Below are 25,393 nucleotides of genomic sequence, written 5' to 3'. Positions count from 1 at the left end.
TGACTGCCGGAGTGGTTGGATTCAAATGGGTTTTAGGTATGAAATCGAGGACGGATTGCAATGTATGTGCTAACGCTGCAATGCTATGTGCTTAGTATGCCCAGCACCAGCTTTCCCTCCTGGCTCTTCTGCTGTGGGAGCAGAGCTCAGACGTTCGTGCTTCACTCACTCTGCTGCTTGGCAGCAGAGAGCAAGCTCCTGAGAGGTGCGATTCAAGTGGACTTTTAGGAATGAAAGTGAGGAGCAACTGCAATGATGGTGACACCGTTGAAAAGCTCACTGTGTGGTGAAGATTCCCAGCAGCAGAAGTAACTCCTGGGTCTTTGGCAGTGGGAGCAGAGCACAGACGTTTGTGCTGTGCCCTCACTGTAGTGCCTGACAGAACAGAGTGACTGCCGGAGTGGTTGGATTCAAATGGGGTTTTAGGTATGATATCGAGGACAGATTGCAATGCATGTGCAAACACTGCAATGCTATGTGCTGAGTATGCCCAGCAGCAGCTTTCACTCCTGGCTCTTTGGCTGTGGGAACACAGGGCAAACATTCATGATGCAGTCACAGTGATGCCTGGTAGGCCAGAGTGACCACGGCAGTGGGTATATTCAAATGGAGTTTTAGGTATGAAATCGAGGAGACACTGCAATGGAAGTGCTAAAGCTGCAAAGCTGACTGTGTGATGAAGAGTCCCAGCAGCAGCTTTCCCTCCTGGCTCTTCGGCTGCAGGAGCAGAAGACAAACGTTCGTGCTTCAGTCACTCTGTTCCAGGCAGCACAGAGAGACCCCCGGAGAGCTTGGCTTCAAACGGGGTTTTAGGTATGAAATGGTGGAGAGACAGCAATGTCAGTGTCACAGCTGCAAAGTTGAATGTGTGAAGATTTCCAGCGCCAGCTTCGCCTCATGGCTCTTCGGCAGTGGAAGCAGAGGTGAAACCTTCGTGATTCACTCTGCTGCCTGGCAGCCCAGAGAGACCACCGGAGAGGTTGGATTCAAATGGACTTTTAGGTATGAAAGTGAGGAGCAACTGCAATGATGATGAAGACACCGTTGAAAATCTCAGTGTGTTGTGAAGGTTCCCAGCAGCAGCTTTAACTCCTGGCTCTTTGGATGTGGGAGCAGAGCTCAGACGTTCATGCAGTGCCCTCACTGTAGTGCCTGACAGAACAGAGTGAGCACCGGAGAGGTTGGATTCAAATGTACTTTTAGGTATGAAAGTGAGGAGCAACTGCAATGATGATGAAGACAGTGTTGAAAATCTCAGCGTGTTTGTGAAGATTCTCAACAGCAGCTTTAAATCCTGGCTCTTTGGCTGTGGGAGCAGAGCTTTATGTTTGGATGCTGACATGGTGTCCTGCTGCCAGATGAGAGTGACTGCCGGAGTGTTTGGATTCAGATGGGGTTTTAGGTATGATATCGAGGACAGATTGCAATGTGTGTGCTAACTTTGGAGTATCTTACCACTGTACATCTGCTCTGCACAATCACGGAGTCTTATAACAACCAAATGAGACAGGAAAGTATGTTTATTCTTGTTTTTCCTATTAGGAGTGAATGATGCTACAACTGAACTTTAAGTATTTTGGCTTCTCTGCCATGATTTCCATGGAGTCTCTGTTGTTGGAAATGAGACAATGTGAAGAACTTGGCATTTCCCTCTATACCTGGAGACAAGCTACTCCCTCTGTCCCTCTCACCGTCACATCCTCTGAAAACGGGTCTTAGCCAAAGTCTTCAGTTTAGCAGCCTTCTTAGGCTTTGGGTAATGTGCATCCCCCCAAGTCTGTATTTGCAGTATATCACTCACTTGAAAACAGCAATAAGCAGGTTCACCAAAAGGATGTTTGCAACCAAGAGGTAACAGGCCATGATGGCAGGAACAATCCATGCTCCTGTCTTGCAGGGAGGTAGCTGGATTATTTTGCCATCTTCTCTGGTTTCATTTTGACCACAAGGAGCTGGGAACGAGATGCAAAATGGGAATGACTCTTATTTTTTTCAGTGCATTTTACAGAAATATTTAGATATATATAAAGGTTTGCCAGCCAAAGCAACTATCTTCCAAATAATAATTACATTGATGCTCCCCTCTAAGAAGTCTGCACCTGGTATCACAGGTTTTACAAGCTACAGTTCTTGTTATTGTGTGCTATTTGCCATGAATACCAAGATATTCCCCTCAGAAATTGCAGGAGACATGCCTGGTGTGACTAAGCTAATGCATTTTAGCATACAGCTAAAATATCATGGTATTCCGGTAGTAACTAGTGCCTGTGCAAATAAAATAGTCAAAACATTTAATCCTGGAGAAACCTTAGTATTTTTTAATTGGTGAAAGTTCTTTTTTTTTTTTGATTGATATAAAAATGTGATAAATAGCATAAGGATGTGATAATGTGACAAACAGTATAAGGAAAAAAGAAGGACATGAAAGTAGATTAAAAAGGAGACATTTATTACTGTGTGCACTACCCTCAGCCCTTCTGGGACATACTCATAATGACCCTCTGCTATTAAGGACTTTTGACTGAATGCCTAGAAACAGTGGGGGAGATTATCAAGTCTTTACTGTAACAGGTAAAGGGACATGTAGGCAGCAGAGTTGCCACCTGTTTCTTCCCCAAATGCTTTGGAACCAAAATGTTCTTAGTATTAATGTTGCAGAAGTGAAGCAAGGGCAGAAAAAACATTGCTAAATTGTTGCTTTTGATTATTTTTTACGTGCCTTCATGTGCTGTGGTGGGTGACATTCATATGCAAGCGTGGGTTTAGTTTATGTTTTTCTAGCCTCAGTCCTACTCATCCTAAACACCTCTTTAATCAGCTTTTCAAGCAAATAATTGAAGCAGCAGCTTACATATGCAAACCATCTTAGTAAATTTTGCACAGCACTACAGCTAGCTTCCCCTCTTCTCCATCAAAAAGAAGTTTTAACTGAGGGATTTTCAAAGTGCTCAGTACTGGCTCCATTCCTGCTGGTACCGGTGGGAGTTTCCCACTGATTTCACAGACAACAAAGTTCGCCAATGCCCTGTGTTTTGTAAAATTCCATCTTAAGTCAACAAATCCATGATTTCCAATACCAACTACTCCTTTTCAGAAAGGTCCTTCTGAAGTTGGTTCACAACTCAACTTTTACAAGCAGCTCTGTTATGTCTGGACACGTGGTATCATTAGTCCTTCTTACGTACAAAAATACATTTTATTGCTTTAACAAGCTGGAGGTACACAATTCTTTATTTCTCAGAAAGCATTATCTTCAGATTGTTTTAAGTCAGCGTTTACTTTCACGCTTCTTATGCTGCTGCAAGCAGCAGTTTCATTTGGACATTCAAAATGCTGTCTTCGAGTGGCTGTGAATATGTGGCTATGTGCACTTAGCCTCCACCCAGCAGAAACCGGGACATTGGATACTTCTTGGTATCAGTAGTCAAGTGCAAGACTTACATTTCTGCGGAAACAGTAACATGCTCACATGTTGATTCAGAGCTACAAAGTCCAACACAACACAGTACCAAAACCCATTGTGATCTCACCAGTAACAGAAAAATCATGTATCAGTCAATGAAACCTGTTGCCCTTTTGTGTGCTGAAGAACAGAATAAATAATGGTGAGATGCAAAAAAGAAGAAATCAGCGAAGAACATATTTTAAACCTTAGATCAATGACACTAAAAACTCAGCTCAAAGTCTGGTTACAATTACATTATAAAACTTTTTTATATTGAGAAAAGAGAATTTGATCTAAAAAGTAAAAATCAGCCTTGATATCTACAAAGATAAAAAATATTTCACCAGCTTTATTTGCCTAGAACAGAGCATTTAGAATACCATTAATGCACCCCTGTTGTTTTATTCTGCACAGTGATGCCCAAATTAGACTTCCTACAACAACGAAAAAACAAACCACCCCCCCAATTCAAGTATGTAGAGTCACAGGCACATCTCATTTCCTTGCTTTGGTACGATGGGGTAGTTTGCTTTCTCCCTGTCTGGGTGCCAACGTGATGGCCAGCTATAGATCTCAGAATCTGGACAACAGCACTTGCTGTTTGCTAATGAGCAAAGCAGGACAGTGCGTAAATATGATCTGGTAATCAGTGCAAATTTTATTATTCACCCCTACAGTACTTTCACTTGAGTTTCACTCCCAAGCAGGACTCCATCGTATCAGGTCTCCATTTGATAGGAGTCAGTGATCTAGGGCTCCCTCTGTGGAAATGCTACACTTTCCATAACGCCAAAGCTTTTGCTTGCTGTGTACTGTGCCTCATCCCCGAGGGAACTGCACCTGCCTTTCATGTCTAACATGGTTTGACCATTTTAATTATGTTTGGAGAAATTAAGTAATTTTTGTAGTATGTGCGGTAACACACTCTAATAAGCTTTTTCAAGGGTTTTCAAAGAACAATTTCAACGTGTACAAAAACATACTCATCTTTTTACATTACAGCCTTGCTTCAACAAAAAATACATAGAGCACTTAATTCCAGTGAAATGTTTTGCTGAAGCAAATTCTGTCCATGCAACTATACATCTATTTCAGGTAACTGAAAAACCCATTCAGCCTGGTACCTACAGGCCATTGGATAAATGTTGCACATTATGTCCTGACCTCAGGCTTTAGAAAAAAATAAATGGCTGTAGTTTTAATTTCAATTACATGCATTAACTTAACTCAGCTTTCAAATATTGCATCCTGACATCTGTGGATGTACATACTTCCTGCATCTCTCGTTTCCTTTTTCACAGTCCCCTCCTATGCTTATTTTTCCTTCCTGGCTCCCATTTACAGTTTCCTGTATGGGCCTTTCCTGCTACATCCTCTTCCTCTTTCCTGGCCAGCAAATAGTTGCAAAGCACACATCAATAACACAGGGCTCTGTGTTTCAAGCCTAAAGCGGCAGCAGAGCTCAAGAAGAATTTGTCTCCCTGCTCTAATTACTGCCATGACATGAACACTGTTCATTTTTACTGTTAATTGGGTGGAGGGTTTGGGAAACAATGCTTGCAAATTCTGCGTCATGACTCTTCCCCCAGCTTCGCCCTTCCAAAGTAGTTGTGGGAAGTAATGGAGAGGGGAAAGTGCATAATTGAACAGCTTTGTTTCCAAATAGCTTTCTGACTTTGATGAAGCACCTCACATAAAAATGGATAGTTGAAACTAGATGATCTTAAGGTCCTTTCCAACCCTAACCATTCTATCATTCTATGATACTACTTTTACAATACAAGATGATTTGTTTGAGATGACACAAAACTGCATAATGGGTTCACATGATCACAGTTCTAAAGAGTAAGGAAACTAATTTGTGTGTATAGTAACTAACAAACCAACACACCTTTTATTTTTTTTTCAAATCTGGACATTTTAAATGCACCTTCCTCACCCTGTCTGTAAGTATACAGGCACCTTCCAGTTTTGATCTGCACTGAAATCAGAGCATGTGAAAGCATTTTATTATTTTTTTAATGAAATGTTTAAGCAACCTTACCAGCTTGCCAGGCTCTTAAGTATTGAAAAAAGTCTAAGCAAGCTGCCTGGGGCTGTCCACTTCTTCACTGACAGAGAAAATACCAAACTCTGGAAACTGAATCTCACACCATTGCTCTGTTCATCACCAGAAGCATCCTGGGAACTGAACAGTGCCTCATTACTTCAAAAAAGTTGCTTTCACTACATCATCATGACTTGACACGTTGCCTCTTGCCATCAGCCACATTAAAAATGACTTTGAAGCAACTCTCCAATCTGCTGGTATTTTAATCACAATTTATAGTAAATGCCTGTATTTCTCTTGCTCTCTCTAGTGCTTTCTCTCACCTTCTTGCCCCACATAAAAAACATCTAACCAAGTGGAAACCAAACCATAACCTCACAGGAGTGCTAGGAAGGGAAATATTACTGCAACTCAGGCCAGAGAGACTTTCAAAATTGTATGTAGGCTGGACACAAATTTTATCCACTGCCTTTGTATAAAAATTCTAAGAATGTTGTCTGTGCTGCAGACCTGCATACAGATTGAAAAGAAAATGGGTACAAGACCACATAGAAATGACATCCCTTATAGGAAGCTCCAGTAGAGACATGAAAAGCATCAGACCTCTAAAATCATACAGAATTTAAATTAAAATTCTCATTATATAAAGAAATCTTCAATAACTTTAATAAATAAATAAATCTATCAGACAAAGAAATTTAAAGAATTTTTTTTAAAGTCCTCTGTAGTAGTTATATTTCCATCTTCAGTTTATTGGATATTTAAAGCCTGTGTATAATCGTGTCTTATCTTCTGAATCAATTGCATTCTGGTTACTTGGCATTCCTCCAATACAAATGGGAGAGAAGGAGAACCCATCTTTTCTCTTAAACTATGTAGGTTTTTCCAGTAAGGGAGTAGGCCAGGCAACAAACACAACTCAAACTGATCTTCAGATTTCAGATGGCATTTGAAATACTACAGCTGGGAAGAAAATCCAGATGCAAACCTAACATGTAAGACATTAGGCAAATCTGAAAAACAGCCCAAACCAAAAAACCCAAACCCATGTTTGGCTAATAGTACTCTCAGTTGCTTTGCCTTCTTAATATAGGAAAATCTGAGGTCTGCTGCTGATTTCCTAGAGCTGATTGCCATTTCTCAGTGGCATCTATCTACATTTTTTACCAAGGAAACTCACTCCCTGAATAATCCTTTCCTCTTTAGTATTTCTTATACACTTCTGCATCCATAGTATTCTGGAGGCACAGGATAATTGGTAAGATGAAAACAAAGTTCTCTGCATGTGACAACTATGTTGTAATTATTTTTATTTTTGCTAAAATTGCCAGCAATAGTGCCAAAGAAAGTGGAGGGAACTGAGGGAGACATTTTATAGCGTTTGTGGATTTCCTCCCAGACAGGTGTTCACCAAAGCAGCTAAATAGCTGGCTGTTGTTCCATGGACCCCATTGGGCAGCACAAGGCTCAGCTGCATTAACGAAGGGAACCTACAAGTGATACAGCTGCATACACGACCACCAGTTCTCTGACCTGGATCGCCCTTCCTCTCCCAGCTAACAGTGGATAATAATGTATCTTCATTCAACTACATAATTGATGCCAGTCTAATTTTTTCAATTTATCAAGCTCTTATTATTATTCCTTTCCTGAAATATACTTAATGTTTCATTTCCCAACCTTTAAATAATTCATAAATTTGATTAGCTTACTGCCTTCTTTTAATTCTTCAGTCTGAGCCTTTATTTGAATCCCACGAATCCCTAACAAAGATTTTCCAGGCCCAGTTTAAAACTCAGTAGTCCAGTGCAGCTTTAGTCATTAATGATGTTTCACACGGACTGGTATTTTGACTGGTTGCACTTTTCTATGAAGTAGCTTAACTAATCCCTAATCTTTACATGCCTCCAAAGGCTGTTTCAGGTGATTACTAAAACTTCCTGAGGATCCAACATGGTACATGTAATATTCTGCCACTGTCAGATCAGCTACAAAGAATTAGCTGAATAGCTGGATAGAGCTGGAAGAACAATATGGCCTAATAAATCTTTGTTGTGCCTCCTTTGTCTATAGACCACATACTGCTCACTTCCTGCTCAAAGATCTAGAGGAAGCCATTATGGTTGCACTATGATAGTAAAATCTGTCTATTCTAATTTCCCATTCCCCAAGCCCCTATGGTGCTGAGCTATGGACTCCATGGGTAGCTAGGACTGAAAGAGTACCAGGAACCTAGGATGTCTCCATCGTTAGTAGTAGCTGCTGTTCCATGTGTTACTGTGGTTCCCCTCCAGCACTGTTTTAGGCACTGCAAAGCACATACTCAGAGGTTCTTGCTTCTCAGAATTGCTTCAGCCAATTCTTCAGCCAAGAATTACTTCAGCTGACCATTCTAGTTCTGAATCCTTTTTTACACCCCCCCCCCTGTTTTTTATGACAAGATTTTCAGAAAGTGGTGGCTCCACCTGTGATGAACTATCTAGTCTGAGAGGAACAACCTTGAGAGTGTTTTTGCCCTTTTTGTTGAATTTTTCTGAAAATTCGAACATAGTTCTAAAAGTTTTGCCTGCTTTCCCCTTCCTTCCCTATCAACAATTGGTTGACAGTCAGGAATTTGTAGGAATGTAGTCTTTATATACATCACTGATAATAAATGACACCACTGAAGAGTGTATTCATAATCCCAGAAGTGAGTATTAATTGTCCCCACTTCTGAGTTGAAGATGAGATCCCATGTCAACAGGATACTAATGCACATTACAGTTAACATATGTATTTAAAAATTGAAATGAATACAGAAATTATGGGTTAAAAATGTAAATGTATATGAAAGCATTATTTTAGAGCGAGGCATTTAGCTAGTGTTTTATCAGTGCGGTGTGTTGAAATAAAAATCAAGAGTAGACCCACTGGATGAACAGGTTGCCAGCTGATATGAATCCAGACATTGTAACTGGTCAGCCTTAATGGCATGCTCCACAAATCAACAGAAAAGGAAACAAACAAATAAACAAACAAAAAGTAAGCTAGAAATTTTAGAGTGCATACTTTTTTTTTTTTGTACATTTCTCAACAGCAGGATATTCTCCAAAATCGTGGCTCAAATGTATATGCACTTCCAAGATTTGCACTTTTGCTGAATCCCAGACTTGCAGATAATGTGGCAATATTAAACACGTTAATGAAGCCCACAAAGAAACCCTTTCGGTTTGCTAAAACAATAGTAATAATAGTAATAATAATAATAGTAGTAGTAGTAATAATTAAAAAAATAAAAATAAAAATAATAAATAATAGTGCTCCAAGCTGTAACATTCAACTACAGTTTAGATGCAGCAGAACAATTTTAGAACATGTTTATCATATTTGAGAAAGTACAAACACTGTAGTACTCTAACATGAATGCAGTGGCTGATTTAGCTTAGAACAACTTCGAATATATATTCGAAAACATATTTCCAATTGTGAAAAAATGCAAGTATGCTAATAAAACCTTTTGGGTGCCAATCAGGTCATTCTGATTGTGTAACAGGATCACCAACCGCTTGCTTATGCTCCCACTTTATTCCAGAGGTAACATTTCTGAGACAACCAAGCCTCAGACAGACATGACATATTGCAAATATTTTGTGCTGCAAGAGTGGCAGATTCTAATTCCCTGCATCATCTGTCTCTCAGGAAGAAGGAACTAGGTGCTGCTTTTCATTTCAGCCTCACCACTTTTGCTGCAGCTCCTAGTTTCCTTGACACAGAGAACAATAACGTATCTACACTTACAGCTGGAGTTGAAACAATCAGGAATTTTGCTTTTCCTAAGACTCAGAAGTAATTATGCTGCACCTTTTTTGCGAGGTTTAAATGTTGGGCATCTGAATAACACCCAAGACAATCCCTGAATCCTCATGCAAGGGCATGGAGCCTGCCACCCTCTTTTCATACTTAAAACCCAAGCTTCATACAAAGACACTTTAGTTTCTCCGGTTTTGGGGTTCTAAACTATAATCAGCACTTAATTTTAAAAAACAAAAACAACCAATTCAGCCAATTACCATGTTTGTTGCACTATGACAGTTACTTATTTCACTATCAATAAATGGCCACTTGTAGAGGGACAGACAGGATTCAGCTTGTGAAAGGAAGTCATAGTTTAATAGGATAAGCCTTTATCACTCTATAATACTTTTGAAGCAAGATGAAGTTTTACACCCCCAGCCATCATGCCTTTGGAATGCGATGAATTGTTAAAAGAAAAGAAAAGGAAAAAGGAAAAAAAATGAGGGAACCAGGTAAAAAGATCAACTCAGTGAGAAGCTTTGTGGTTTTAGGTATTTGTTTACTTCCTTGCATGCCATGCTGCCTCTGAAAACAAAGTGAGGAAGTAAACATAAAAAAGAGGTTTCACCCGTATCCACAGTAATGATTCTGTGCTAATCAGGAGTACAGAAATGAACATGGAACTTCTGAAATACCTGCCATGGGTATTATGTACATGTCAGTCCATTTGAAACTCTGTTAAGTTGGAGAAATTATTGGTAATATAGATACATTTATTACCTTTACCAACTCAGGAGAAATCAGCACCTTTTTCATTCAAACTTTGTCAATACTGGACAAGAAGATAAATTACGAAAACACTGCCCTTTTCTAAGGTGGTGCATAGGATAAAAAGGAATATCCTACACTGAGCCTTAATGAATGCCATCTGCCACTGGAAAAGATACTTACTTCTAAATGCTGCCAAGGCTAATGCATATTTAAATAGGAATGAGGAACATCAGTTGCATGTCAGTGATTGCTAAAGATACATTGTTTGTGATTTTTAGTTTGTGTATCTACCACATAATTTCTTATGACCTCCCCTCTCCTTTGGTGTAATGCACTGGGTGGCACCAGAAGGTTTAATTTAAATAGAAAACTGGCATTCTCCTGATCACCAGCCAAATGAACGCTCAGAGACAGTATATAAAATGCTAGCTTTTGTTCTGTTTGCACTGATGTGAGCACAGTCATGCCTTCCAGTAAATAAATAAAGAAAAATTCTAATAATGCCTACTGTCCCTAAAGAATTGCACCACATGATTTAGTGTAAAGCTGGCGGCAGTGAGTAGGTAACAGAGAAAACACATTGGATTAGATCCTCATGAAGTGCAGGAGCTGAAGGTCTAATCCAGTATTATTAGATCTGATGATCAGTACAAAGTTAGGTAAAAAGTATTTAGGTCTAAAATCAAACAAATGGATGAGAAAAAAAGAAAAAGTGATTTTTTAATGTCCTAGGTATACCAAAGAACTCATGGTGTATCCCTGCAGAGATATCCCTGTCACCCAACTGGTAAAAAGGAACCATTTAAAACATTATTTATATGCGAGATAATTTAGCATTACAGACTTCTGGGTAAATAGCTGTGAAGTGATACCAGAAGCACATTCAGAAACTGACACCCCAATATTAGCTGAAAAAATATTTTTGGGACCATTCTCTGTGATGAAGGAGTTCCTCTATCCTGAGCCATTTATTGAGTACACACACATGATCTAGTAGGACATCATCTGATCAAAGTTGGATACCTGACTTTGGAGTATGAGAATCATAAACTTGCTTACGGTCTATCTGGTCTGCAAACACTTCTCCATAGATCATCCAATAAGGCATGTAAAAAATGTTTTTCGCCAGCTTCCATGAAGGCTCCTCGTTAGGGAAGAGAATAGCCTGTCTTGCAACACCAAAGCTCATCAGAACCACCAACATGATGATGACAAAGTACATCATGTCTATCATCTGAATGTAATGACAGGAAAGAAAGAGAGAAAGAGAGAAGGGACAAGAATTAGAGGAACTTATTTGTCCATACTCCTGTTATTATATGCTGAAAAAAAAAGAAGTTTATAAATCTTAGAATTTTCAAAAACAAATTTGAAAAGCCATTCTCAGTTTTACACATAACAAATTTCACTTTCAAATAAGTGAAGCAGTATTATTGTGTCTTTGGTTTTATCCAGTGTTGCTTTTAAAAACAATTTAAATGTTGTGCATAGGCTTGGAAATACAAGATACCATCTGGCCACATCAGTTGCCTGAACAACAATGTAGGTACATTGGAATCAGCAGCCTGGCCTGGTCATGGCTCAAAAGATGATGTATTGTTTATAGGTACCTAGTGGAAACTGTATAAAACAAAAGGGCTGACATGGATTATTTTATTTACTGGTAGCCATTGACTTGGAGCAAAGGAAGGGAGCTGCGTCTAACGTAAGGAATAACGGGTGTCAGAACAGCCTGTTATTGCAACACCATGGTGGTAACAGTGAGAAAGGAAAACTGTGACACTGGCTGGACTAGAAATCAGCTTGGTAGGGGAGTCTGACAAAGACCTATTTTTTTAAAAAAGTAATGCAGATAACACAGACACTTGACTATTCTTCTCCATTGTTGGAAGGTCTCATTAGCACATGCGCAAGTTTAACCAGTGCTTGCAAACATTGCCTATACATTCAAAATGTTCCTGGAAAAAGTAGGACAACAATACTAGGAGGTGCTGAATAGAAGCTGAAAATTAGAAGATGAGTTGTGCTAGAAAAGACCTCCCAGAGAGCAGAGCAATGGACATCAAGCAGGTAAAGCAGAGATGCTTTATAACCCCAAAGGATGGTAAAAATAATGAGAGTCCTGTTAGGTCCCTGGTAAGATCATAGAATTGTAGAATCTTAGAACGGCTTGGGTTGGAAGCGACCTTAAAGATCATTCAGTTCCAAATCCCCTGCCATGAGCAGAGACACCTTCCACTAGACCAGGTTGCTCAAACCCTATCCAGCTTGGCCCTGAACACTGACAGTGATGAGGCATCCAAAACTTCTCTGGGAAACCTGTGCCAGTGCCTCATCACTCCACAGTAAAGATCCCTTCAAAATCCTTAGCTACAGACTTACAGGTCTTCAGTTACAAGGCTTGTTATGACAGAGCTTTTCTTCACGGCTTTGGATGTAACTTTTGTTTCTGGCCAAAACTCAACCCAAAACTCCTCTAAACCTCAAAGTTCTAATGAGTTGCAATCTTTGCATTTTCTGTCTCAGCTGCATTCTACCTTCCCTGCTAGGCAGGTGTGCAAGCAATCTGCACTTCAGCTGGTGGCCTTATAACTCCACTGCAAACCTGAAGCAGCTCAGGAGTAAGGTTGCTCATGACAAGCCAGCAGAGGAGGGTTCTTCAGTTTTAAGGAACAAGGAGAGAGACCTTAGGTCAAAGTAACAGTGGGAAAGTATCTAAGAGAGAAAAGAGCATAGCAGCATACAGAAAGGATATTCACATATCTACTGAGAGAGAGGCTATAGGAGAAAGACATCTATAGGGCAGGGCTCTGGTAAGAGAGATTCAAGAAGCTAGAAAGAAGGAACTGGGGACAAGTGGAAAAAAAAGCTGGGAAAAACAGAAGTCTTGAGGTTCATAAAAACACATTAAAGCAAAAAACAATACAAACAAAAACAAAAAACCCAACCCCCCCCCAAAAAAAAAAACAACAAAACCATCCCAAGTCTGGGACATGGGAGAGGAAAATAAATGCCTTAAAGAAAAAAAACCTGACATGTAAATCACTAACATTCTTCCGTACTTTCCTTTATCTTTCAAGAAAACCTGCTGGAAAAGGGATTCCAGTTCATTGTACCTCAGACAGCATCCTGAAATGGACAACCACATTTAGTTCTTACTGCTTTTAGGGAAGGAATTTGGAGATAAAACCTGATTTGTCCTTTCTTCTCTGATGAAAACTTGTTTCAGATAGAAATATATAAAGTGATATGATGCAATGTAATACTTATTTTAAAATGTCATGCAAGTAAATAAACATAATGAGTATTTGGTGGCAATTTCAGACAATTTCTTAAATCCTTCCAGTGTTTTTGATTAGGAATTACAGGTTTGACCTCATGGTACATGAAATGAAATTTTCAGTGCTATGCTCTATTGAAGCTGCATATTAGCTTTTCCCCCCTTTGGCTGGGTATCCTAAAACCTTGGTAGCTTGACTGAAATTTAGTTAAAAGATGGGTGAATTTCTACTGATTCTAATGGACATTGTATCAGGCTCTTTGGCCTCTAGTGTCAAATTACAATTGCCTTTTTAACAAGGCAATGACCATTTCAATCATTCTGCAGAACTCATTAGTCAGATATTTTAAAAAAGTGATAAACTAAGAAACTGTTGGTGCAGTTTTATAAAGTTATTTCTGTTTCCTCTTTTTAAATTGCACATAAGCTAAGAAAATGTAGACATTCCCACACAGTAAGGGAACTGATATACCTCGGACTTTCAACGTACTACAGTGATTTCATTTCATCCCCGTAATTCTATCACTGTGCAGAGATCAACAAAGCACATTATAATGAACATATCCTGTTAATGAAACTGGTAGATAATAACAATGTCCAGCATTCAGCTTCCTTCTCCTAACCTTACTTTTGCTTTATGCCATTGCTTTTAAACCACTCAAGCCCATTCCTATCCTTTGCGTAATGTCACTTACATGTTTGTTCATGATGCCCAGAGGCAAAATCTATTACAGTTACTTTGTTGGATATAATGTAGAGGGAGGTGACGAGAAAGCTCCTTAACATTGTAAAGATGGAAAGAATCAACTTTTTCTTCCTGAGCCTAAAACATACTTTGAGTAGAAACTCATCGTAAAAGTTCGGGCATTAAATACAGTCTGTTCAGGAACTCAAAAGCTGAGATGGGGTTACTCTGTAGAAACATGCGTAACACTTTGTAGTAATATGCATAACCAGCTTGATGTTCTCCATAGCACTGAATGGTACTTGCAAGACCATGAAACGAAAAAGACAGAACACGAGGAAGTAAATGGATATGTGATTTAAGCAAAAATCCTCAAGGGAGCTCACTGTAGCCTGCAGCAAGCATGTGCAACTCCCAGGGAAGTCTGTGTATGATATAAATGGACTGGCCATTACACAGGGGAGTTAAGTGGTCCAGAAAACAGATGTGAGAGGCAAATTTGTGTAACTCAAACCAGTTGGGCATTGCATGTGTGGGGAAAGTGGATGTGTCAGAGTTGCTGAGTGGATGAAGTATAAAAATCAAGTAACAGGAAGGCACAAAATAAAAGAACTTTCCTCCTTTAACCCACACCTTCAGAGTACTCTGGCAGCTAAATTCAACACCGTCTGAGTGGGAGTTGGGTCTACAGAGGCTGGTGAGGCTGGTGGAATGAGGCTTGATTTGTCGTACAAAGGATGACAAAGGAATGGAAATGATATTATTTTACTGATTTCAACCACTGTCATTCTGTGTTGACCCCAGGAGAAAAATAAATTACTGTTGATACTATTGGTGAAGCTGGACTCCTTTCAGCCATCCATAACACTGGCTACTCAGAGTTTATTGTTCATGGCCAATCTGTTTGTTACTGAACTGTTTTTCAGACTGTCTTTGCTAGTACCACAACTCTGGAACTTTCTGTGCACAGCACCTGTGAAAAATACAACAGACTAGGAGGGTAGTTGGTCTTTTTTTGGAGTTTTATACACTGTGTGTTGTGTAAGTCCTGGTGACAACCAGATTCCCCAACAGAGGGACATAGTCCAAGTGGGACATGAAAGGAACAGATGATAATGCAGTGTTTTCTTTTTTGCGTTTGGTCCTTTCTTTTGTCCTTCTGTCCTTTTGCAGTGAACTCCAGCAAGAACTGTTATTTTCACCTCTGTATTCTGGAGCACTGCAAAATCCGTCACATCAATACCCTACTGTCTTCCCTGAAGGAAGCTAGCACACTTCAAAATCCTGCTTGCAGGACATAATGATTCAACAACCACTTTATTTTGTGTTTTTCCTCTATCTTTTTTTTTTTTTTTTTCCATTAAGCAATGGTTCTTCTGTCACCTCTTGGGTAGGAAACCTAACTGGACATGTATTTTACATTTCAACTTTATACCTACTTAGAATCACTGAGTGACTGAGCTTGTTGTGACTAATGTAACATCAAGGAGGGGTGACAGTTCATGCATTCATATATGTGCTCTTTTCCCACTATGGTGAGGAAGAAGGGTGGATACAAGTCCTATTTGGACTTGCTGAGTATTGTCCACATATAAATCATATAGCATATTTAGGAAAGTTGATATTCGGTTTACTTTTTTTACTGAATACCAGCTTCAAGATTTTATTTATTTATATATATATATATACATATATATATATTTAAATAAATTTTAAACCCCAAAATGCATGAAACAGTGATAAATTACACAATAACTGCATATAAAACATAAGCGTGTGTATTAGCTACATGTGCAAGTACTCAAACGTCATGGACATGCATCTGAAGGCTCAGCCATTTTCTTTAACTCGTATGTGTAAAATGCTGCTTTAATGCAACATTTGTACTGAAATATAAAAAGGCAAAAAGTCAAAAGTTATAAATCTGGTAGCAATCCCTCTTGGTTCTTCCTGTATGTACGTACTATTACATAAATGTAATGTACATATGCATGTACTACTACATAAACTGTTCATATTCCTGGCATGTCATGTACATGTACATGATGTGGCCAGAGAACAGAGGCTGCAGCTGAACAAGAAAGATGGAAGAACATATCGACATGGAGCAGACTACAGAAAGGTCACAGTGTTAATCATAACCATTATAGATTTGAATATACCACGCCTATTAAACACACTTTGAGAATCTTAAGGTAAGAACACCTTTTTAACCTTAACAAACCTCCCTCCTTCACAACTAGTTGAGAATTAGCATCCTTTGTATTTTCTTCAAATGAGGTGCAAAGGTGTAAATGGGTGGTTTTGCTGTTTAAGAGATGCGAGATGTCAGAGAAACACAAGTAATACATTATGTAACAGAACACAGAGAGTCTAATCCTCAGTTCTGGAAATCTATGATGAGGTTTTGATTCAATAAGGCACTGATTTCTAGCTTGCATGAAAATCCTGATGTGTAAAAAAAAAAATACAGATAAATCTGCAATGATATCATTGGCAAAAGGCATTGAGTCAAGAACATGCTGGTAAAACATAAAGAGAGTACACTATTTCTCTTACCATTTTCCCAATCATCATAACATATGGTCCCAAATACTTGTTTACTCCAAAGATGTCTAATAACCGTATATACCAGTAAATGATGTTAACACAGTATATCACTCGTCCATCACTCCGCAGTGGCAGATCTTGCAGACGGAGCACCATCCCAACGGAGAACAGGAGGATAGCTATGAGGTCAGTAACATTCCAGTACTCCTGGAGCCAAACTTTCACCTTCTGTAACAACTTCCCAGGCTCTGACATCAATATCTGAAGGACAGACGGAATGGAGGGGAAAGGAGCTGAGCTTCTTAATATAAGCTTGAAGGAAACTATAGTAAACAGATATATGCCACACAGGCCAAAGGAAAGGTGATAGACTCCTACTGTATGAAAGCCTCATGCACTCTCTAGATTTTTTGAGAAATCTTCCATTTCAATCCTTTTTAGCTTGTATCTATGTGCAATTTACTTAAAAGAAAAAGGATGAAAACACCCACGAAATCAGAAGAAATGTATGCCTATCTTTCTGTTTCTCAAATTTATTGACCCTACTTTGAGTCTTGGTATAGAGGGAGAAATGTACAAAGATATTTCATCAGAAAATTAACATTTGAAGAAGCTGTAATTTTAAGAAAAAATATTCTAAAATGTGTATCAAACTGTCAAGAAATAATGAATAACCATTAAGATCTGGATTTAGCATTTAATCCAGAGAGATACTAGCTACTACTTGGACCTATTTTTGAAAATTAAGTTCCACAGCTGAGAATATAATTCACAAAAATAATTAATCTTTACTTATAATTTATAGTCATTCTATTTGCAAGATCATTTGGGAGACTTGATTGTTTTCCTAAATTACTGTTGAAACTATTCTTCAAGTGATTTCTATGAATAATTCGTAGCTTTTAGTGAGTTAACAAGCTGTTTGTTTTAATTTTCTAAATTTAGCCTGAGAACATTTGAGCAGACTCATACAGTTCCTTAAAAAGATGAATGCTATTCTTATAATTTTCTTATAATTCATTTTCAGAGTGAATTTTAGGCTTGTCTTCAGTGAACAATCTCCCACATCTGCTTAGAAATCTATTATAACAAATGGTCTTGATAAACTTTTGTGGAAAGGACAATTTGGGGTGAATGATTAGACAAAAATGGCACATATGATTCCTGCCAGCAGCCTCCCTTCTACTGAGCCAGTGGTGTTTTGTCTCCATCAGTGCTGCAGAGTCCTTGTGTGGCTATTGCCATTGGTTTTCTTTTGGTTAGTGAAGTACTCTCATTATAGGCCACACAAGTAGTGACTTTTCCTCTTCTCTGTTTTTTTATAACGTAGAGTTTACCATACAGTGTTTGAAATCTGCCTTTGAAGTCTAAGCGGTTGTTGCAAGACCATTTTTAGTCTAGCACTCAAAAGCATTTGCTGCAGAAAATACAAATGCAGATGGAAACAAATTCAGCCCAGGGGTACAAATGTGCTGTTTTAGCTGAGGTCAACAGGACTTGCACCCACTCACATCGGGGCTGAATTTGGCCTCTGGTGTTGTTGCAGAATAGATGTGCATTTGTCCAAGTGTAAGGGCACAGTGGTATCTGCAAGTGGGAGAGATCATGAGGGGCGGATGGTAGAACAAGTTCCCTCTGCCTACAGACCGAGTGCCACCTTAAATGCTATCTCTGCTCTACGTGTGTGCATTAGCATCTTTAGGAAGATGCATGCTGTTGCTTGACATAATTAGCAAAAATTTTCAAGATTAGAAAGGAGGAATTTTCTTAGAAAGGTGGCGCAATATTCAATGTGGATCTGAATCTTCCCTCAGCTATGGCTGGTTTTACTTATATCCTTTGCATGACACACGTGGACGTACAGAACAGCTGTAAATTTTGAATGAACTCTGTTTGGGTTAAGAATCTGAACACAGGTTTTTCACACTATCCCCAAGCCTCTGTTCATTGTGTTACAGCATATTTCCTTGTCCTCTCCCTGAAGCAAATTTCAGTTTCTAGGCCACATTTCAAGGAATATAGCTGTGTTTTGAGATATATCAGAAAGCTGCCTCATACTTGTGAATTCTATTAAATGTGCATCACACAGCAATTTGAAAACAGGAGAAAAAGAGACACTTGATTTTGAAATGAAGATAGTTTTTTTAGTGCTGTGTTTTTAATAATCCATCTGCTCTTCTGAAAAAAAAAGGCAATTCTATGATAAACCTGTTCATCAAAAATTATCCTGAGAAAAATAATAAAAACAAATATTCACCACCCCCCCCAGAAAAAAAGCAAATAAAAAAAAAGAAGAAAGCAAAGCTATTTCTTTTTCATTCTGTCTTTTTTGGTTGGGGTGATTTTACCTCTCTCATCTTCTCTATTCCCAGAGTGAAAATGTACGAGATGACAATCCATTCCTGTGTAGATGGCCAGCGATCCATCTTCACTAACACTATATAATTGAAAAGCATCAAGTAGCCTATATATGCCAGCTGTAAAGAAACAAAATGAATATCAATACTCACTATATTTATATAACTGACCCAGTTTCTTAGGTATGGTTTGATATTCCTAATTCTGCCGTAACCAAACAGACAAAAGAACAACTAGTATTCTGAGTTGCCTGAAAATGCTCACATTAAATCACATACAGTGTGTATTCTGCAACATGCATGCACAAATGTCCTCTCCTCAAGCTACATCTGCCTCCCCAGCAAAATTTTATTAATGCAGTCACCCTGGATCATCCCACAGTGATGGGAAGTCTGATACCACTATGTCAACTACCGAACTAGTTACCTAATTGACTACAAACAAGTTACCTAATTGAAGATTTCTCCCTCATCTGCTTATAAAGCCTTTACTCCTCCAACACCAGTCCTCTGTGTTTTTCTCCCTGTTCTAGGTTGACTTTGGCTTTGCAAACCCTTTTTGCACAATCCTTGCCTGTAGCCCAGAAGGTCCTGGGTTTTGCTAGAGCTCTTTCTACGCAGTGTGACACTGCCCTAACCTATACTACGTTTCCAACCCAAAATGTTGCCACTCCTACTCACACTGCTGCAGCAAGTAGCCAGGCACAGCTATACATTCATTTGCATTATATTTCTTCCAAGTTTTTATGTGTAACTGTTTTGCCTTCCTATCTCTAATATGCTTCCTTCTGACCTAACTTTTCATACAGTGGAAAGTGTAGGTTCTGTTTTTAGCTTTTTTTCTTTCTTTCTATGTGCTGAATGTGATGAAATGGTCGGTCAAAAGATGACAAGACCAGCAAATTTGCATCACCAAGTTCATAAAACTCAAGAGTAACCTAAGTAACACACTGGAGCATGTACTTTGGCAAGGGTGAATGGCTGTGGCTGAGATCTGTGGTGGCCAGAATCCAACTGTCTCTCTACTCTGCCTTTGAAACAACAGCCCTACAAAAAAACCCTCATCTTAGCCAAATTTAAATCAGAGAAAATATGATACAGTTCTGTGCATGAACATATTAGTCAGAAAAAAAGCTTATTCCATACACTTGTATTTCTTTATGGGTTTTCTCTCTCAACCCCATGTTACTCACAACTGTTGTGTACTTGGTGTCGGACTCAAGACAAAGCAACCACAGAGGGCCTGGAGACTTTTCGGTAGGGTTATTTCAGTGCTCAGTGCCTCACAGAACAGGATTTATAGTCCTGCTGTATTTGTTAGTGAGCATCACTTCTGCTCTGTGTAAAAGCCACGGGTTCTGGTTTCTCTTACAGTTGCTGGTTTGAAGGACACTTGAGAGGTTTATTTACATTGGCCATAGCTATCAGTGCAGAGAAGACAGTCAGCTGAAACACTGCTTCTTGTCTACATAAAACAGAGGAGGAAATGATCTCATTGGTCTCAGTCTGTGCATGATGGTGGATTGCAGTGCTCATGTCTAGAGTGTAGTCTTCCCTTAACACTCCTGAAGGAAATGGAGAGCAATATTGACTTAGGTCAACATCTAGGGTGCCAGCTGAGTCAGCAGAAACTCTGGGAAGGCAGAACTGCATGCACACCTCCCTAGCTGAAATTACACCTTCCACTATAGTAGTGCAAAAAGCCAGGTGACACTGCCAGGAACGTACCTCCTCTTAAATCTTCTTGATTATTAATTAACAGCAAATCATACCAATTTGGTCTGACTCAGCAGTCTTTGGTGAGCTTTTGCAGTTAGTATGGTAAAAGAATAGCGCCATTAATGTTACAAAAGTGTCAGAAATCACAAGACCCACCATGTAACTAAAGGTTGTTACTTTTTTTTTTTTTTTGGTTTGTTTGTTTGTTTGCAATTCAAATTTACTGAAAATTGCTGAAAAATTTTGCTTGGGGAAAAAAAAAAGAAAAGAAAAAAAGGATCTTGATTTAAAAATAAAATGATGCTGAAACTGCGTCACCTTAGCCCGAGGATCCAAGGAATGAGCCTTTCAGATAGTGACACCTTCCTTCTCCCTCCGTGGAACTGCAATTTTCTCCTGTCTTCCAGGAGGATGTCCTGATCAACACTGTGGTCAAACCTCAATACAGCTGCCCATGCTGGTACTCAAGACTCACTGAAAGTGGTTTGCAATGTAACAGTCAAAAACCAGACCAGAGTAGTTATGTTTTGAAACTATTGCATGTCCAGATAGAAAGGCTAATTTTATTTCTTTAAAAAAAGCTGGTTATTTTGGCTCATCTGCTGAGTCAAAATGTTAATTACTCAAAGATCCCCACATTTCACCCACTCTTGTGCATTTTAAGAATGAAGGTGGATATAGCTATAAAGTAATAGCAGATAGGCAGATATGGAATAATCAAATTATTTTCCATGACATACAGTAGCCATAAGTATGGTTGCTTTTTTTGAATGTAAAATTTGTAGGATTTCTTTTGAAGCCTATGATTAGTACTTCTGCCTGTGTGCTCATAAAAAGTGTGACAGGCTGTGCAATTTTAACCCTCATCTGAATGTTTTTGCTTTTGGTCTCCAGGAGTTTCTCAGTATAACCAACTGGTCAGGCACTGCAGGCAGAATCCACCTTAATTTGCTCTTCAGTGTAGCCAAGATCCAGCTTTAGTAAGTGACCTTGATTGAGACCTGCCTCAGGACACAAAACTGTAGAAACAGGTCTAAATGGAAATGTAATATTGATCTCCCATTTCAGAATTGAACTAACAGGGAAAGCCAGGATGCTCCTTTCTGTTTAGTGTGAAGACTTTTCTGGTTCTGTATAATACATATTGCAATTGATAATGAGACTAGGCTGCTGATGAGCAATTTCTAGACTCATCAGCCTGATTAATGTTCAATGGCCACATAATTCAGCAACAGTTATTCCAAGTTGCCAAACTGGAGCTATTTGCTAGCATAAGCTGTCCGTGACAGTTTAGTCTCTGTTGATGTGAGTTTTTCCTGCTGTCTGTAGACATATTGCCTTGATCTCAGCAAACCAATTTTTCTCACAAGAAGGATGCGCTCTTTGTGATTTGCTGTGCGTTCAGCAGAATGCTGGAAAATATAACTGTGAATGGCCACCTGAAATCTGCTGGCCAACTCCATGGTGCTGAGATGGGATTAATTACAGTGCATCACAATGGATACACGTTTTTATAAGATGGACTTAGAAATCACTAATAATTGAAACTCTACCATCTCTTTACACAGTGTATGATAGTACCTGTCAGAGGAGTTAGAAGCCTTTTCCTAGCATCTTACCTAGAACTGCCTTGCTGCAATTTAAATCATTACTTCTTGTTCTGATTAGCAATGATTTGGAGATTATGCCATTTTGTTCCTCTCTGCAGCTACTTACTCCTATTTGAAAACTATCACATGCCTTCTGCAGACTTGTTTTTTTTCCCCAGAAAACAACCTTACTTCCGTAAATCCTTCCCCTTAAGTCATGTTTTACAGAAATCCTGAGACATTTTTTCTTGTTCTTTTTTTGTGTCCTTCATACCATACCTGTCACATGATGCAGGAGCTGAACTGGGATTGAATATTCCAGCCAAGGAGACTGAAAGGATTACTTTCAGTGTTCATTTTACTTTTTGATATCATCCTTCTAAATTCTAGTGCAATTTAATAACTAATCTCTACTCCATCACCCCAGTTTCGAATGAAAATATCAGAAAGCACTTGATGTAGGAGAGATGGTTATGGAATTCTTTCCAATCCTTGCTTCCAGCTTGATAGTGAAGCACTAATTGCCAAAACACTTTGTATCCACATAGTAACTTTCATAAAGCAGTTATTAATTTATTTGTGAGAATACCCTGTAAAGTTTTTGCCACTGTCTTACTTTAGTAAAAATATATGACTTTTTTTTTTTCCTGCTCCATCTGCAAGATCTGTTTCTTTATAGTACAAGGAGATTAGACTGATTTGATATAATTCGTCCCAGGAAAATGTACAATAACTGCTATTCATGTCTCTGTTATCTTGTTGGTATTTACACAAACACTTTCTGAGAGACACTCTGCAGACTAGTCAAAACAGAACAAAGAAAAAACATGTTCAAGAAAACAGATATGCTCTATCTGCTTCTTGCTTCCATCAATTATTATACAATTTGATATCCTGATTCAACTCAGCCTTCCACTGGACTTACTATTGGGAGCTCTCTCCTACTGGGAATTTTTATAGGGAATTTTTGGGGAGAAGCAAACTACCTTATTGTTGTGTTTGAAGAAAAACATACAAAGCCATTCAAATTTTAACCATTAGGCAGGTTTGCAAGTGCTAGCTGGCCTTCACAAAAGTTTTTTATTAGACTATTTACAGGTAAGCCCTCCAATGCACACAGACACAGGCATTCAATGAAACACACAAGATGACCTTAATCCACTTTCCATATTTGTCCAAAGAGCAATAATACAACAGGAAAATTTTCTTACTGTGTAAAACCAAAATTTAACAATGGGCGCATTGTAGAACTCATAAATCTTTCTTCCAACAGGGATCAGTCTGTGCCTGCTCTGAACTTCCTCTTCCTCTTTCTTTCTTGAGGACTCTCCATTCCCTCGTCCCAGCATTGCCTACAAGAAAGAACATTTTTGTATTTTTTCTTTGTGAAAAACAAACAAAGCTTTTACATAGCTACTTTTTTATTTTATTTAATTTTAAAATGAAACTATTCAAAACTTCTGTGATTTCTTGATCTTTAGACAAAACTAGGTGACCATAGCCAGGTGTAAAATGCTTTGTTCTCAGATTATCTTTCACTGTGGGGAAGCTTCTGTTTTAATACTTTATGAATCGAAATAGCAATGCCTTGGCATCATCTGTCAGCACCTGAGTGCAATCCTTGACTGATGAACAGAAAATGAGATGCGGAGAACATTGCTCCTTTTTGCTGTATGGACAGCAAAAAGTTTATCTGACAACAGCTTTTTGTGGTGCAGCTCTATACAGTAAACAGATGCAGATAGAGAACAGATAAGTTTTGGTTTTAAGCAAAGAGAAGTTTGTAAGGCTGAGACTGAAAGAGAACAATGGGGGAAAGATGAGTTGGCAGTTGCTGGATTGAAAGCAATGAAGCCAGTGACTTTCTATGTTGATTACTGGATATGTTAAGGGTGATGATACCACAGGGAGCTCGACATGAATGTAGAGGACCAACCAGTAGAATTCACTGCAACACTGTCTTGGACTGAAGGATCCTTTTACATGATAGTAGCTTTTTCCATAATGAAGGTCCAGACTGCTCATGCACTGACTCTGTTAGGTTTGATCTTACTGTTACTGTCATGACTCAGACCCACTAGAGAGTTATGCTGAGCTCCAGAAACACGTACTTAAGAAGTCCTCAGCTATAAATGCAAACCAAACAGGTAAAAGATGGTGATGTTTTGTTTACTCTTAACTTTATGTTCAGCTGCGGAGAGGCGGAACGTATGGCTAAACTACAAACTCACCAAAGTTAATGCTTAAAAGCTCTTTCTTTTTATTTAGAGTACATCCTGATCTATTAAATGTTCTTTCTGAAAGCAATTTTTTTTGTGAATAGTAGATTAAGAGTAGATTTTAGGTCACTATACCCTGAGCAAGTTCTCACTACTTAGTTTGTGCAGCATCTATAGATTGTAACACTTTTGCACATGAAAGCAATTGCAAGAGTTGATATGCGACTGTCCTGTCTAAGTATGCAGTGATTGCACAATAATACTTTTATTTACATGCTTCTATAATGTTTTTCTACAGGTAGATCAAAGCACTTTCATACTTTCATGTCAACTGAAGCAAACTTTCACCACCCCTGAAGATAATGTTCTCATCTGCAACTTAAAAATGTGGAAAACTAAGCCTGTAAAGACAACTATGAGATGCCAGGCATATTGTCTTTCAGTGAAGAAGTCTTTTATCTATCTCTGTGCTTTCTGATTCGATAGGATGTTCAGCACATACTTAACTAACCAGCTTCAGGTGAGCTACTTGTTCTGGTTCTAGTGCCCTGCAGGAACAGGAGATGGGCTTCTCATATATTTCAAAGTAAGAATTACAGTCTTTCCTTTTCTTTCTTTTTGTAGACCTCATGTGGAGCTATTCATATAGGGTTTTGGACCTTTAAAATAGTAATTTGTAATTATAAACTTATGAATAATATTTTTTTTTCTTTCAGTCAGTGTAGCTAATGTAACATGAGGACTGTATATGGTCCTAGATGGCTTTTGCCTAATATTTCTCACTCGTTTCACTTATGCAGTTAGTTTTTTCCTCTGGTATTATTACTTTCCATGTGGTTCCTTATATTCTTGAATCTGACTTCACACAGATGTTGCCCTGCATATTTTAATTAAATAGAATAAATATTCAGGACACGAGTACACTGCACTGAGATCCTCTTAAAACCATAGCCT

The 25,393-nt window shown here is 38.7% G+C and overlaps 1 protein-coding gene across 1 annotated transcript; it reads right to left on the bottom strand.

The window, feature by feature from the left end:
* Window positions 1-1,801: 1,801 nt before the first annotated feature.
* LOC133218671 (transient receptor potential cation channel subfamily M member 3-like) lies at window positions 1,802-25,258 on the bottom strand (the record flags this gene model as incomplete). Its single annotated transcript, XM_061365332.1, has 6 exons — window positions 24,713-25,258; window positions 23,432-23,572; window positions 18,904-19,032; window positions 16,565-16,816; window positions 11,100-11,274; window positions 1,802-1,952 (listed from the first exon to the last, which is right to left on the bottom strand). Coding segments are annotated over exons 2-6 (845 nt in total), but the record flags the coding sequence as incomplete, so codon positions are not given.
* Window positions 25,259-25,393: the final 135 nt, after the last annotated feature.

Source organism: Neopsephotus bourkii, unplaced genomic scaffold (assembly GCF_033783945.1).
Source record: "Neopsephotus bourkii isolate Nb327-2 ecotype Australia unplaced genomic scaffold, CSIRO-AGI_Nbou_v1 NB_1281, whole genome shotgun sequence".
Classification (NCBI taxonomy): domain Eukaryota; kingdom Metazoa; phylum Chordata; class Aves; order Psittaciformes; family Psittacidae; genus Neopsephotus; species Neopsephotus bourkii.
The sequence above is the reverse complement of the archived record's forward strand: the minus strand, read 5'-3'. Positions and strand labels throughout refer to the sequence as shown.